Source organism: Sardina pilchardus, chromosome 11 (genome assembly GCF_963854185.1).
Source record: "Sardina pilchardus chromosome 11, fSarPil1.1, whole genome shotgun sequence".
NCBI lineage: Eukaryota > Metazoa > Chordata > Actinopteri > Clupeiformes > Clupeidae > Sardina > Sardina pilchardus.
In genome coordinates, this window is record NC_085004.1 from 12,081,854 (window position 1) to 12,097,727 (window position 15,874).

The 15,874-nt window shown below is 48.5% G+C and overlaps 1 protein-coding gene across 2 annotated transcripts in view; it reads right to left on the reverse strand.

Moving 5' to 3' along the window:
* map2k5 (mitogen-activated protein kinase kinase 5) overlaps positions 1-15,874 on the reverse strand; it is a 55,853-nt gene that overhangs the window by 10,288 nt on the left and 29,691 nt on the right. For both annotated transcript variants that reach the window (XM_062549064.1, XM_062549063.1), the window contains 4 exons: positions 11,633-11,659; positions 11,110-11,142; positions 4,480-4,541; positions 2,455-2,500 (listed from right to left, as the gene is read on the reverse strand). In XM_062549064.1, the coding sequence (XP_062405048.1) occupies positions 2,455-2,500; positions 4,480-4,541; positions 11,110-11,142; positions 11,633-11,659 (168 nt within the window). The remainder of the gene's footprint in view (positions 1-2,454; positions 2,501-4,479; positions 4,542-11,109; positions 11,143-11,632; positions 11,660-15,874) is intronic.

A 15,874-nucleotide genomic window follows, 5' to 3' on the forward strand; every position in this document is an offset into this window, starting at 1 on the left:
CGTCATTAGAGGTGGAGGAGAGAACATGGCCGTCTCTATGGAGAGGTGGAGGAGAGAACATGGCCGTCTCTATGGAGAGGTGGAGGAGAGAACATGGCCGTCTCTATGGAGAGGTGGAGGAGAGAACATGTAGCCTGATTGCCATCGACTTGAAAGGTTCTGCGAGACTTTAGTCTGTCCAAGAGCCTGTGCTACACGGTTTCTCCAAGCGCTTGGTTGACCCGCCTCCTTTAAGTGCCTCAATTTGCTACTGGTCGATGTCAGAAAGCGGTTTGCCGAGTTTAAACCAATAACAACACTCTTTCCTCTGCCTTGAACACGCCTCTACCCAGAGCCGTTGGAGCTGCTCAAAGTTGATTGGTTCTGGACCAAAGGGGGCAGTTCCGCAGATTTGGGGAATTCAGAAATCCTTCCCGATTAGCAGTTGACCAGACCAGCGACAGCAACGCCGATGGTGTTATGTCACTGGGAGGGCGTGCCAGGCTAGAGAACATGGCCGTCATTAGAGGTGGAGGAGAGAACATGGCCGTCTCTATGGAGGATGGAGGAGAGAACAAGGGCGTCTCTATGGAGAGGTGGAGGAGAGAACATGGGCGTCTCTATGGAGGATGGAGGAAAGAACATGGCCATCTCTATGGAGAGGTGGAGGGTAGAACATGGCCGCCTCTATGGAAAGGAGAGGAGAGAACATGGCCGTCTCTATGGAGAGGTGGAGGAGAGAACATGGCCGTCTCTATGGAGAGGTGGAGGGTAGAACATGGCCGTCATTAGAGGTGGAGGAGAGAACATGGCCGTTTCTATGGAGGGTGAGACAACATGGCCGCCTCTATGGAGAGGTGGAGGAGAGAACATGGCCGTCTCTATGGAGAGGTGGAGGAGAGAACATGGCCGTCTCTATGGAGAGGAGAGGAGAGAACATGGCTGTCTCTATGGAGAGGTGGAGAGGAGAGGAGAGAACATGGCCGTCTCGATGGAGAGATGGAGAGGAGAGGAGAGAACATGGTTGTCTCTATGGAGAGGTGGAGAGGAGAGGAGAGAACATGGCCATCTCTATGGAGATGTGGAGGAGGGCACATGGCCGTCTGTGGGGGTGGAGGGGAGGAGAGAACATGGCTGCCTCTGTGTTCTCACTCTGCTCTCAGTGGACTTGGCGGCTCCATCCAGTGTCCACGGGTCGGCCAGCACTGTGCCAACAGCTTTTAAAGCCGTGAAGTGCAAATTGACTGTGACCACGGGGCACACACACAGATCTGAGATTTCCATCAGATTCACACATGGGGGGCATGGGAGGGGAGGAGGGGTGATGAGAGCAGCCTGAGTCAGTCATCGTATAGGGAGTTCAGTTTGCTCTGTCTTTATGGCAAGCCAAAACGGACAAAAATAACGCATCACACCCAAACTCTCAGTCTTAAATATATCTTTTACAAGATTCCTCTTGGCGTGAAACTTCGCTCTGGAAGCCATTTTTCTTCTTCACTATATAGAAATGAGTATCAACTTGAACGGAATTTGAATGGCCCCATATGCCATAACCTTGTCTGCACTGGACAGAATTGACCTTGAGCTTGAGCCCCATCCCCTTGAGTAGCTGATCATGCAGGTCTAGCGTTAATGATGAGCAACGTGAGTTTGGGTCAGAATCCCTGGACCTGCGTTACATTAGACATTACCAAACTGGTGTGCTTGAGCAATATCTAATGCATGATCCCAGGCGACCTTGACCTTCAACCCTGTGACCCAAACCAGAACATCCAATCCTTACAGTGAATAAGCACGTCAGGTTTGATAAAAGATCCTTCAATCTGCTTGGGAAATATCTCGCAAAGACTACGAATGCCACACAAACGCTAAGGATACCACGCAAACACGGCAGAAGCCAGAAAGCGGAATGCCTCGCGTCCATAGTGGGCGTAGATGTGACACTAATGACCCAGATGACTCTGTGACGCTACAGGCCCTTGATTAACTAGAAAAGTTCTCATGGATGAAAAGCCAACTTGTCAGCCCCGTCGCCCCCGTCTCAGTGCACAGTGCTCAGAGAGACTCAGAGGCATTGCAGTAGTTACGGAGAGCTCTGGGCCACCATTTCAGGTAATTAATTTCTAAAATAACTGATTAGCTACTTCTCCTTCTTCATGTCACCCCTGTGAGCGAGAGCTTGTGGCAGCGACAGATTTTACAAGATTAAAAAAAAAAAAATGAAAAGAAAATGAATGTGGCCGGTTTTCTACAGCAATTATAACAAGGCCCTAAATGGAGGGAAGTTCAATCCCTTAATCACTTCGGAGAGAGAGAGAAGTTACAGTTAAATCTGTGATCGCAACATGACTACAGTTGACAGATAGGGAGTTGTCGTCACTCATCATGGGGTCAAATGCCTGAAAGGATTCAGTGTAAATGTTGGCGTGTTCCTGTGTGCAAATATCCTCACTATTACACTAAAAATATACTCACCATTAAATTGTTTGGTGGTGGGCGCTCTTTGGGAAGCTTCTTCATACTGCGGAGACACAATTATAAACGGCAAGTTAACACAACTCAACTTCAATTCAGATCCCGTCCAATTAATTTACACTTCAGAGAACATTCAAAGGAGAGGACTACAAAGGCTTCTCAAAAGCTTTTTTAGTACAGAAAAGGCCGTTTATGGTGGGGGGGGGGCAACCTTGACTTGCCAGTACAGAGTAAGAAGTCTTTACGTGTGGGGTGAGACATTTCTTAATTTTAATCTCTCTGAATATCCTTGGTGTTTGGCGTCTTCCTCTCGTCTTGTGTCGTCTTGTGTCGTCCCCTCTGGAGATGAATTGTGCAGATTTAAATGAACGGGCTGGGGCGTATTGTCCACTCTGATGGAATGCTGACCTTCACACGTGATTTTCCTTGAAAATGTTTTTGAAGTTTGGAAGCGTTACGACTGAAACGACTGAAACGACGAGCTGAGCCCCCCCCCGCCCCCCGCGCACGTGAGACCGTTTGTCTGATGATGAGATCAGACTAAGAGCCCAATTGGTCGATGGGAATTGATGCGATGCTGGCGATTGAGAGCCTTGGGCCTACCTAAACAAACTGCTACTGATACCACGGCACGCCGACAGCCTCGTCCGCATCTCCATCACCGTCCCTCGCTTTGACCACCGTGGCGGAGACGCGTCTTGAGGGCCAGAGAGCCGCACAAGAAAGCGTTTTAAAGCTAATTATCGGAGCAGGTGTAAGTAAGATGGGTTCTCCTTGGCACAGGTGACCTGGGCTCGGGCGAATCCGTCACAGCGACCTAGATAAGGGATGTGAGGGATTAGTGCTGGTCGGGCGAAGGCGCGAGGGGGGGGGGGGGGTGAGGTGGGCAGCGTTTGGAGGCGCGGGCTTGGTGGCGTGATGAATGGCGCGTGCCGAGGCCCTGGCTAATAATAGGCACCGAGGGGGGGGGGGGGGGGTACGGTGGCGAGGCTGGCATCTCCTCACACATCAGGTGACCTGTTTGTGTAAATACTAACAGAGGCTGAACAAACAACAGCTGCTCCCATGCCAACCAAACACATCTGGCTGTTGCCATGGAACCAACAGGTCCAGTGGGGTGTTTATGAGTGTGTGTATGTGTGTATGTGTGTGTGTGTGTGTGTGTGTGTGTGTGTTGGGGGGGGGGGGGGGTTAACAGTACTTGGTATTTGCAAGGGGATTTGACTCTAGTCATGGTTCACAGGGGGCTTTGGCATGTTTGCTTAAATCTGTGTGTGTGTGTGTGTGTGTGTGTGTGGTGCAGGTCAGGAGACCAGGGATAATGTAAATATTTTCCTCTGCGTCCGGCTCAGCAGAGAGATCATAATAACACCATCATAAAAAAGCCCACACCAATCAGAGTCCAATTATGGGCACGGAGCCCCAGTGGGCTAATGTGGCGTCCCGTCCTTGCTAAAGAGACTCGCGGCCGTCCATTACCCCTCCGTGCCATTAGTCCAGCCGTGACGCGGCGTGCCGCAGCGCAGCGCACACCCCACCCCACACCACCCCACCGGCAGAGCGCCGGACGCTTTTAAACAACCTCCAGCTTCGGCGACAGTGTTAATGAGATCCACCAGCATACAGGTGCATGCTCAGTCCCGTGCCCTCTGATTGTCTGATTGTGTGTGTGTGTGTGCGTGCGTGCGTGCGTGCATGTGTGCGTGTGTGTGTGTGTGTTGGGTCTGGCTGCTCTCTCGTGACAATGAGGGGGAAATTTGTGACAATGAAAAGACAATGAAAAGAAAGGCTCTTCTTTCTTAAGGATGTTTGAAGGAGTCAACATTGTCTAGATTCATTCATATGTCTATTGAGGACTCAGGTGTGCGTCAGGACATGGCCTTCATTGGCAATACACGGCAAAATAACAATGGTGGCGCCGATGGAAGAAAAAAACCCCTCCCGTAACGGCCTTCGGCCATGGATGGGCTCGGTGAGAATTACACGTTCAGATAGGGAGAGAAAGGGGGCATGCGGAGAGATTACCATTGTGTTATGAAGTGGATGAACTTCTCACTGAAATGTCCCATTGGAAGAACAGGAGGGTCCTGGAAGACAGAAATAACAACAATACTCAGCATTAACCAGGCAGACATGGTAAACCAGAGACAGGGAAAGAATGAGAGGATGGCAACAATTTTACTTTTCTAAAACAGCTTAATGGAAACAGCAATTAACCATCATCTTGGATTTTGCGATCAGACGTCGGGCGCATTGTTCAAAAGGGTTGTTCTTCTGTTTCTTAATCAGTCAAGAGTGTGTTTTGGGCAAAGCATCCTTTAAACCAATGAGAGGGACATCTGTCATTCCCTTTAACAGCAAGCTACGCAACCTCAAACAGCGTATAGGTATTTTACCAGTCAGCAGAGCATTTGAAGGAATCTGTTTGCACACAAGACGTCCGTGTATGGAACAGAGGGATTCTATAAAACCTTGCTTTCCCTATAGACCAGGTTTCTCTTGGTCAGTGGCGCGTAAGGATTTTTAGAGGGTGCAAGAGTAATTTTTTTAATCTTGTGCCAGACCACACCTTATGTCGACCACACCCCTGGGAGCAAGGTTAAATGAAAGTGGAGCACATGGCGAAAATGTCATCCCTTCAAGAGAGCAATAAGCCTTGTGTTGTGCTTTCTGTGGGGTGTAAGAAAGGGCCTATTTGTCTAAGGCCCTCAAGTCTGTTAAATTACTCTCACTCTACTTAAAACAACAATGACTGCAAAAACCTTCAGAAACTCATCACAATCTTTTATCTTATCTTTTATCACAGAGGAGGGGTAAATATAATTAGTCCAGACTGTCCTTAAAAAAAAAAAATGTCTACAGAGAACATTTGACCTTGTTGGCAAAGTCTGCCCGTGAGTGTGTGTGTAAGGACACAAGACTCTTTCTGGGAACACCTGAACCCACTCTTTGTATTAGGCGAGCAGGGAGCCTGACGCCATGAGACGAGTACGAGCGGAGAGGGAGAGGGAGAGAGAGAAGGAGAGAGAGAAGGAGAGGGAGAGAGAGGGAGGGAGAGGGAGGGAGAGAGAGGGAGAGGCCTTACCGCTACGCCAGGACAAAGACAGAAAAGGAGAGATGCAGGCACTGCTGGCCAGCAGATACGGGACTGGAACAGAAGCAGACAAGCAGCCAGATAGACAGGCACACAGATACACAGCCAGACAGACAGTCAGACAGATAGATAGACAGCCAGACAGATAGACTGGCAGACAGGCAGACAGATAGATAGATAGACAGTCAGCCAGCCAGATAGACAGGCAGACAGACAGCCAGACAGATAGACAGGGGATCCAGGTGGGCAGTCTGTGCTTAGGATCTTTCTCATAGTACGGAATATAAGCAAATAGAGTTTACATAGTCAAAACATCAAATTAGCTGATATTAGACTTAAGACTGCACTTTGCTCAGCATTTAAAAGAGGGCTCTGACTGTGTGTGTGTGTGTGTGTGTGTGTGTGTGTGTGTGTGTGTGTGTGTGTGCGCGCACGCGTGTGTGTGTGTGTGTGTATGTGTGTGAGACTGCTTTTCAGGGGCTGTGAGCCGTGACGTGTTGAACAACTGCGCATGAGAGGGCCAGGACAAACACCCCTAGCCCCGCCCTCTCTTAATCACCCCAGAGGGAGGGACCCCAACCAATCAGCAGGGCCGCCTCTCCGTCTCCATGGCGTCAGCCGCGCCCTCACCTCACAATACACAAGAACACACTAATGAACATGCCACCGCCAGCTCTATGGTACATACAGAACAAATCACCCTACGTAACTCTATGGTGCATACGGAACAAATCACTGTACGGAACTGTATGGTACATATGGAACAAATCACCGTACGGAACTCCATGGCACATAGGGAACAAATCACCGTACAGAACTCTATGGTGCTTACGGAAAAAAAAATCACCGTACGGAACTCTATGGTGCATACGGAACAAATCACTGTACGGAACTCTATGGTACATACGGAACAAATCACCATATGGAACTCTATGGTACATTGAGACATTATTGGCCAAACCACCAGGTCTATGATACAGTACATGAGGGAACACTCTTGATTAAACCAACCTACGCAGGTCTATGGTGGACCAGTGCAGCTCCTATCATCTTTAAGGGGAAATAAAGCAAAAAGCTGTTGGGCAATTGGAGGAGCCAGTCAGGCGTGGTGAGGCCAGGGAGGCGTACGGCTCAGTTTCTACACAGCAGGCAGACGTAATGAAATCAAGCTCCTGAAACTGGTCCCTACCACCATCTAATTAAAGCCAACAATACACAGACTCAGGCTGATGGCAAAAATAACAAGCTCTCCTTCACAAAAAGGAGAGTTGGGAGGGGGGGGGGGAGACACACTTAACAACAGCCTGAACCCTTCACTTGCTCCCATTTGCCACATAAATACCTTAAGGCAGCTTCCTCTGCTCCCTCTCGTGTGTAGTCACCACCCCCCCCCCCCCCCCATGAAGCACGATCCATGCCCCTATTTAAATCAACAACACGGGGCCCACTGCTACATACACCTATTTAAATCAACAACACAGGCCCCACTGCTACATACATCTATTTAAATCAACAACACAGACCCCACCGACCAACCTAATCTGGCTGCATGTCCAGTGGGCCCTAGCTGCTCAAATGAATGATATTCCATTATACCAGCCAACCCTGCAGCACTGTGAAAGGCCTGAGCGTGTGTGTGTGTGTGCCGTGGTTGGAGAAAAAACACAAACTGTACAATTTGCCTGCAACCAGCTCACATCACAGGCACACATGCATGCATTCATTACAACACCAGAGTGATCGGGAGAAAGGTGTGCGTGTGTGTGTGTGTGTGTGTGTGTGTGTGTGTGGTGAGGGTGGGGGGGGGGGGGGGGCTTTGCTTTGATGTGTCCTGTCCTGAGCAAGAGCCCCGTTGCAGGCCACGATGAAAGCGGCGCGGCATTATGCGTGCGGGGCCGTCATTAGCGGACACTAGAGGCCCCTCCACACAGAGCCCTGCGCCCACGCGCTCCCTCTCTCTTCCTTGAGTCCAAACAATACGAGCAGTAAATATACATGTAATTGCCAGCCACCAATTATCAGGCAAAATGAGATCCGTAATTACAGCGGTGGAAATGAAGGAGCAGGGCTTATTAGTGTGTGTCTGCTCCTCAACAACTACACACACACACACAGAGAGAGAGAGAGCAGGAGAGAAGAGAAGAGGAGAGGAGAGGAGAAGAGAGGAGAGAGGGAGGAGAGGAGAGAAGAAAAGGAGAGGAGAGGGAAGGGAGGAGAGGAGAGGAAAGGGAGGAGAGGAGAGAGGCAGGTTGAAAGAGGAGAGTGAGGACAGGAGGGGAGAGGAGAGAAGAGGCAGGACAGGGAGGGGGAGAGAAGCAAAGAGAGAGGAGAAAGAGAAGAGGAAAGGAGAGGGAGAAAAGAGAGGAGAGGAGTTGAGAGAAGAGGTAAATGAGGAGAATTAAAGACGTTGAAAAGGGAGAGTGGGACACATGGAGGCACACACACACACACACACACACACACAGGCAAGGCAGCAGAGGACAAAGACAGAACCAGTTGTGTGGCCCTCGTCTGTGTATGTCTGTCTGTGTATGTTTAACGGTGTGTGTGTGTGTGTGTGTGTGTGTGTCCCTGAATATACGCACACAGTCACACACACCTCTTCATTCGTCACTTCACCCTGTTACGTCCCTGGTGACCGCTCTGCCAACTGTTTATTTATCCCCGCAGTCCCATGGCAACCCTTTCCCCTCACACCAATATTAATGGCGGCTTCAGTAATAATAATAATAAAAAAAAGACCTCAGCCGACTGTGTGCAGCCACATTCAAATTTCACAAGAACATCTGTCACTCAACGCGCCAAATTCCACCCTGGCCTGCGCACAGAGCAATGACAAGTCCGAGAGTTGAGAAACGCAGGCGCTCACGATCGCAGCACGCTCCAAACGAGTGTCATTTGCTTATGTGTACTGAGTGTTTGATGTTGAAGGACCTGTTTAATTAACTTCATGTTCTCCCACTCAAACCTGCCGCGACCTCAGAGATGACTCTCCTCTCCTCTCCTCTCCTCTCCTCTCTGCTGCCGTCTCGCCTCCTTCCTCTAGGACCCAGGAGACCTCTCTGTCCGCTCGCTGTTCCAGCCACCACCAGCACACTCCAGCTCCACCTCTCGCTCTTACTCTCTCTCTCTCTCTCTCTCACTCTATTTCTCTTACTCTCTTTCACTCTCTCTCTCTCTCTCTCTCTCTTTCTCTTTCTCCTCTTCTCTCCATCCCTTCTTTCTCCTGCTCTCAGATCAGCTGAACTGGATTACTCCACAAACTGGGTCCAGGGGAGCCAGCGTCTCTCTCTCAACCTCCCTTCCTCCTTCCCTCCCTCCTTCCCTCCTTCCCTCCTTCCCTCCCACCTCTCTCTCTCTCTCTCTCTCCAACCCTGAAAGTTTTAATTTAGCGCAAGCGTCTCCTAAGCCCTTGGTCAGATGGAATGTAGGTGGCGACCGTCCGGCGAGCTCTCGCCTTGGGGAGGGGGGCGGTTTTGAGGGGCGGAGGCGGCGCGGGATGGGCGGGGGGGGGCAGAGCGCTGGCAGAGCGGTTTAGCGGGCGCAAGGGCGACGGGGGGAAAACAGGTTGAGTGATGCCTCTGCCGCATGAGTAATGAACAGGTCGGCGAGGTCAACCTATTACAACTGCAAGCGCTTAATTATTAATTACAATCTATACGGGAAGGGACACGTTCAGTATGTTTAATGTGTGGCTAGGCTAGCTGCTGCTGTTCCTTCACACAGACACACCCACACACACACACACACACATACACACACAGTCCTCGTCCTCTCTTGGCATTTTGTTATTAGCACGTCGTCAGCAAGTAGTTCAGGCAGAAAGGAGAGGAGAGAAAGGTCCTACTGACATCTTTGCTAGCACACAAACATATAACACACACACACACACACACACACACACACACACACACACACACATAAGGAGGCATGCACAGACACTCACACCCCAGCAGAGACACACACACTCGTCAGTCATTAATGAAAATGACTTCGTAATTATACGCGCAGGAGTAAAGAGCACATTGAATCAAACAGTTACACAAGTAATCATTTTGCTCAACCACGGTTAAACACTGCGAGACACGCTCCCCTAAATTCTCGCTTAAATTGCGGCAAGATTTAGAGTTTAATTAGCAGCGTATAAAAATGTGCGATGGCCTACTTTCGGCAGTTTCCACTCATACACTCCGGGAGCCGAGCCACACACACATTTGAACATTGAGAGACTCGTGAGAAGTAAATGTGTCACACACATTTAAACGGCTCCTTTCTGTAAATGAACTAGAACCTACATGACATTAAACAAACACTAAACACAGAACACACACACACACACACGCACACTCTGTAGAGTTCAGTGGTGCAGCTGAAGTTGAGGATGGGGAGGCTGGAGAGTAAAATGCCCTCCTAACTGTCCCTGACCCTGGTCTGTGTTAAGTGCTCTGCGTATCCAGGTCGGAAAGTGTGTCAAGGTTTTGGGAGCACGTTGCGGTGGATCCGCGAGGTCAAGGTTAATGCTACACACAGACTGGCCTTAGCCCCTCTGCTGCACGGCCTGGTCATGCTACATTACCTCTGGTGTGTGTGTGTGTGTGTGTGTGTGTGTGTGTGTGTGTGATACTGCACTGGCATCCGAAAAGAGGGTGCCCAATTCTCTTTCACTCAGAAGTGCTTTGTTAGAGGAATTCTATCTATCTTTTTTTATTATTTCAATTCCAAACCCATGTTACTGGTGTTTGACTGCCAGCACAGGTGTGTATACTAGACATGTTTAGCACACTGCTTTACTGATGCCCCCCAGGTATTAACAGCTTAACATCAAGTCTTTCAGCCTGTGTGTGGTGCAGCTTTTCCCAACAACAAAACATTCTCCATAAACTTCCTGGTTCTAACATGGTGCTTTATTGTTCTATTAATGTGCTAAGTTCTAGTTCTCAGTTTCTGTACTGTAGTCCAGTCTGTGGCAAGCCTTCCTCGAAACAGAGATTCTAATGCTGAAGGACATCAAGTAAACAAGATAACAAGTAAGCAACCAGTCCTTATTGTCAGCCATGGACTCTTGTGTTTAGGCCCGGTAACGTGGCCCGTCTTGGAACATTTAGCCTGTGTTCTAGCAACAGAACAGGGATCCAAACCAACTCCAAACGGCTGACTCTGAATGCAGGAACACTTTATATGAATGCTTGCGCTCCCCGGAGTCCGTAACCTTGGTGGTTCTAGCACTGTTCTGTATTATTCCATCGCGTCTATTATTCTATCGTGATCGACTGTGTCTGTCTATTATTCCACTGTGTATAAGTTCTAGTTCTCTGTTCTAGATCTCAGCTGAGACGTTAACACTGCGGCCTTGGCGCTGGCCCAGTGCTGTGGACGGCTCGGCCGCGGTTCTAGCGAGGCCCGCTCTGATCTCGGGGCGCTCAGGGCGGTTAAGGGAAGGCCGGGCGGGGCTGCACGGGCCGAGCCGCTCCAGCACCCTGCTTCATTAGGAAACAAAATATAAGCTTTCCACTCCATTAGGAATGACTTTAGGAGCGAAAGCACATAAGCAGCCGACTCACCTCATCAACAATGCACTGCAATAACTGGAGAGGCTAGAATGAGGGAGGCAGAAAGTAGAAAGAGAGAGAGAGAGAGAGAGAGAGAGAGAGAGAGAGAGAGAGAGAGAGAGAGAGAGAGAGAGAGAGACCAACAGGGAGAGAAAAGGAGAGAGAGGGAGAGGGGGAGAGAGAACGAGGGGGAAAAAACATTAGACAACACACAATTTTCTTACAGTGCTCCGGCAACAAAATCATTAATGCAATAAAAAGGTAGCAATTGAGATTAATCAAACACGCCCCAAAAAGCAGGGGGAAAATCCTGGGAGAATCCATTGTGTCTTGAATGTTCTTTATTTCTAACGGCACTTAATCTAATGGCAGCAGTTAAGGAAGCTGGTGTATTATTTTATAGCAAAAACGCAATTTGGAGGAAGCTTAGAACAGGGCATCCAAGCGAGGGAGCGAGCGTACGGCTGCTGTCTGGGGCAAAGGCAAGGAATTACTCCCATCTCCCTCCTCTCTGTAAGGTCATAAAGACACTCACCATCAGGGAGCCCTGGTTCTTCTGGATCTGAAAGGCAAGGGAGGGGAAAAAAGAAAAAGTGAGCTGAAGATACACATAGGATCGGATAGACAGATCAATAGACAGACGAACAGATTAAAAAAGAGAGATAAGAAGTGATAAAACGAGGGTTGCCAGAGCCGAAAGAGAGGGGATGAGAGTGGAGGCAATATGTAATTAGCATGTCATAATCAAAATGACTCACTTGGACACATTACGATCACTAAGGGGAAATTATGGCAACCCTGGTGGCAATTTGTGAGCATGTGTTCACGTCATTTACATAATGAAAATACACAAGTGTTAATAGCCCGCTACTCATTTAGTGTGGAGAGAGAGAGAGAGCAGGGTGGGGAGGCGAGGGCATTTATTTCAAAACGTCTCCTCGTCTTCCTCCTTCCTCGCCTTTAGCTCGCGGAGTAGGGAGCGAGCGCACGCGCACGTGTCTCACGGACAGGACTGCCGACGACTATAGCACTTTGTCGCACTTTTCTTTTTTTTTTTTTCTTGCCTATTTCGATTCTTTGCTGATTGAATTGCAGTCCTTATTATGTAGAAAATAGGACTCTGTGATGGCACAGGATGTAGGCTCACTAAAGAACTCCAGGGAGGCCCTTCATTCTGTTGGCCACTGTATTTTTTGGTTGGGTTTTTTTTTGCTTGTGCCAATGCTCTGTAGTCACTTATTTCTTTGTTAACTAAGAAAAGAAAAAAAAGAGTAGAAATTCCCAGAAAGGACCGGTCAAGCAGGAGTAGTATGAAAAGTGTTGCTTGAGTAGGAGGCTGTTTAGAAAGATGTTTTCAGAAGGGACATACTCGGTATGTGCTACTTGGCATGTGACGGCTGTAAAGAATCTCAATGATCAGAATGTACAGTATTCAATATCCATTTCCAGTCAAGCATTTCTACAGAGCATTTTAACTGTAGAGGTGATTCCACCGACCCTATTCTATTGGCTGAAGGACAGGGCTTAGGGAGAGCCCATTTGGGTGCCAAACATGATGTTTGGCTTCCATAAAAAACAATGTAATTCTTTTATGTTCATATTAGGCCCACTCAATGAGTGCTATGCTGTGCATCGGACACGGCATCCATCAGATAAACAGATCTCACTCAGAGGAACTTGGATTACTTTTGGATCTGTGTCTGGAGGGCTTCAGAAAGCAGCAGCTCCAAAATAAATGGAAATGTTTGTATAAAACATATTGAGCACATCAAACTGTAATCTATTTAAACTAGTGAAGGGAAACAATGATGAAAAAAAACACACTGCCAAATAAAACGAACACAGTCAGAATGCACAAAGGGAACAAATCAATCAGGAAGCGATTCGCTGCCTGGCGGCTGTATACACATCACATCAAGTCTAGTGTCTTCAAAGATTTTCAGAGCGAGCCATTGAAAAAAAAAAAAAATCAGAAACAACAACAACAACGATGACAAAAAAAAAAAAAACTCCATTAGCTCCTGACAAAGAACGCAAATTAATCACAACATGGGGTGAGGCTGAATTAAAAGAGCCCTTTTATAATCAATGGCAAGGCGTGGATGAAAAACCCAGCACTATGGATGGCTGGCTCAACCTAACTGACTGGCGGGGCTGAACAAGGGCCTGGCTATGACGCCAAGCCCAGGCATGGGGCCTCTTTGTTGGGGCTCCTGACAGCCCTTCGCCCCCTCCGGCTTCCCACTCCGCTGTGCCTCCAATGCCCTTCAAACCCCCCTGCACCTACCCTCGCGTGCCATCTAAACAAACTGGCACTAGATTCGAGGTAATCTTCGGTGCGTGTGGTGCGGCACTTTACCGAGGCAGCGCTTGTGTGAAATGGCCTGGTGTGGCACTATCTTAGCGGTTGGCCTAACGTTGGCCTAACGTGCGGACAGATGCGCTAAAACTACGTAAATGATCGTTTCGGCGCCGTGGACGTGTGTATAGATGCGTACGCGTGTGCTCGCGCTCGTGCACCGACTGTGCCGCCGCTCCGGCTTGGTTGGGCTCAGCCCGCAGGTGAACTGTCTGCAGCGCCATATGGAGCAGGGAAAATTAACAACGAGATGGAAATCACTGCACCAGCAGGGAGTCTCCCTTCCCTCTCCAGCCACCAAATGAAAATTAAAGATGCAAGGCAGGGCAGGGAGGGAAAGAGAGAGAGAGAGAGAGAGAGAGAGAGAGAGAGAGAGAGAGAGAGAGAGAGAGAGAGAAAGAGAAACAGACAGACCGGGAGAGAGAAGGGTGGGGGGGTGGGGGGGGGGCAATAAATTAATGGGGTGTGAAAACATGCAACGCTCCAGCACAGAGCCTGTGGCTCTATTTGCCAAGAAGAGAGAGAGAAAGAGAGAGAAAGAGTGAGAGATAAAGAGAAAGAGAAAGAGAAGTTTCTCATTTTCTCCCACTTCCGGTCATTTGAGGGCAAATCACTGATCACACATCAAAACGCTCACAAAGCGCTGCTGGTCCCCACTCTAAAATACATAAATGGGGAATTACCACCATAATCCTGAAGCCATTAGGCCAGAACAGCCCCTCACATGACATCATCTGCTGTATGCACAGGGATGATACCCTAACATGACATCCTCTATTGAACGCACAGGGGCTATACCCTAACATGACAACCTCTATTGAACGTACAGGGGCTATACCCTACCATGACATCCTCTATTGAACGCACAGGGGCTATACCCTACCATGACATCCTCTATTGAACGCACAGGGGCTATACCTTACCATGACATCCTCTATTGAACGTACAGGGGCTATACCTTACCATGACATCCTCTATTGAACGTACAGGGGCTATACCCTAACTGGACATCCTCTGAAGGCTGCGTATGGAGAAGAAACACTCCTACTGACCATTTTACTCTTCACCACATAACAAATATAACATGGCGCTACAACAGCTACCAATAACTGTTGCACTGTAATGCTCCTCTAGCTTTCTGCAAGGCCCCAATCATGTTTCCCACCGTGCTTAGAAGAGCCCTAACAAGCTAATGAAGTTAAAATAGCAGCAATGGTTTCCTGAAACTTTAACATCTCAGTCTGGGCAGGGCAATGGACTTTTCCACTGTATTCTAATGTTTTGAGATGTACCTGTGCAGGTTAGAAACAGGCCTGGAGCTCCTTCAATGCTGGTTCCCTGCTCATCTTCTCTGGTTACAAACTGAACTGAGCTGAACTGAGCGGTCCTCTGCTGTGCTGAAAAACGGGAATTATCTGTATCGTGTTTGATTTGCTCCAAGTGGGACATCTCCGTTAATTACGAGCCCTTGTCCAGTGAAAAGGTCACAATTAAAGGATCGTAATAAATATTACATTACATGACCAAAATGACCCTGAGCACCACACGAGCACATTTCCAAACAACACCCGGGATAAAGATGGAGAACGTCTAGTGATATCTAGATCATACAAGAGCAGGGACGAACGCCTGTGTTATTATTCACTGTTTGTGCGCAGGCAGGCCTGCATTGGGAGAGGAGCGGAGAGGAGACGAGAGCGAATACATTAGTTTATGTAATAGCACATGCTGGATTAGCATGATAATGGCAGCGTTAATAGCAGTTGCAGGAGCGGAGAGAGTGAAAGCACTTTGAAATGAGACATGCCCCAGGCTGTCCCCCTCGCCCCCCTCCCCCCCCCCCTCTCTCTCTCTCTCACACACACACACAAACACACATGCACTCACACACACACACACACACAAAGGGTAGTGTGTTCCCCTCTATCAAGCAAACAATCCCAAACACACACACACACACACACACACACAGGAAGGACAAGGACAGTTTTCCATACTTAAACAATAGACATTCTACTCATCTTAGGACCATGTCTAAAGACACGGCATTAAAATACAATCCCCATGAAAATGATTAATTGTGCACAAAATTACACTCTCAAGGCATCAATGGTCTTGCTGACATACATTAATGCGAAGCTCCCTGAAGGCCCATTACAACCAATTATTACCATTTAGAAAACATATTATCCAAATGTTCCCTCGATTGGCTCCAACAAAAATTAAAGGCTTGTTTTATAGTCCTTAAGCCTCTAATCAAACGGGCAGTTACTTCTTTGGCATGGCCTTTCCCAGGTGATCTCTTTTTAATGCAAGGTGTTTTTACTGAAGGTGGCTAGTGTCTTGAATAATGCCTCTATGACATGGTCATCAGTAGGCCTGTGCAGGAGGTTAATTGCCATACTAAGAGGTCGCTAA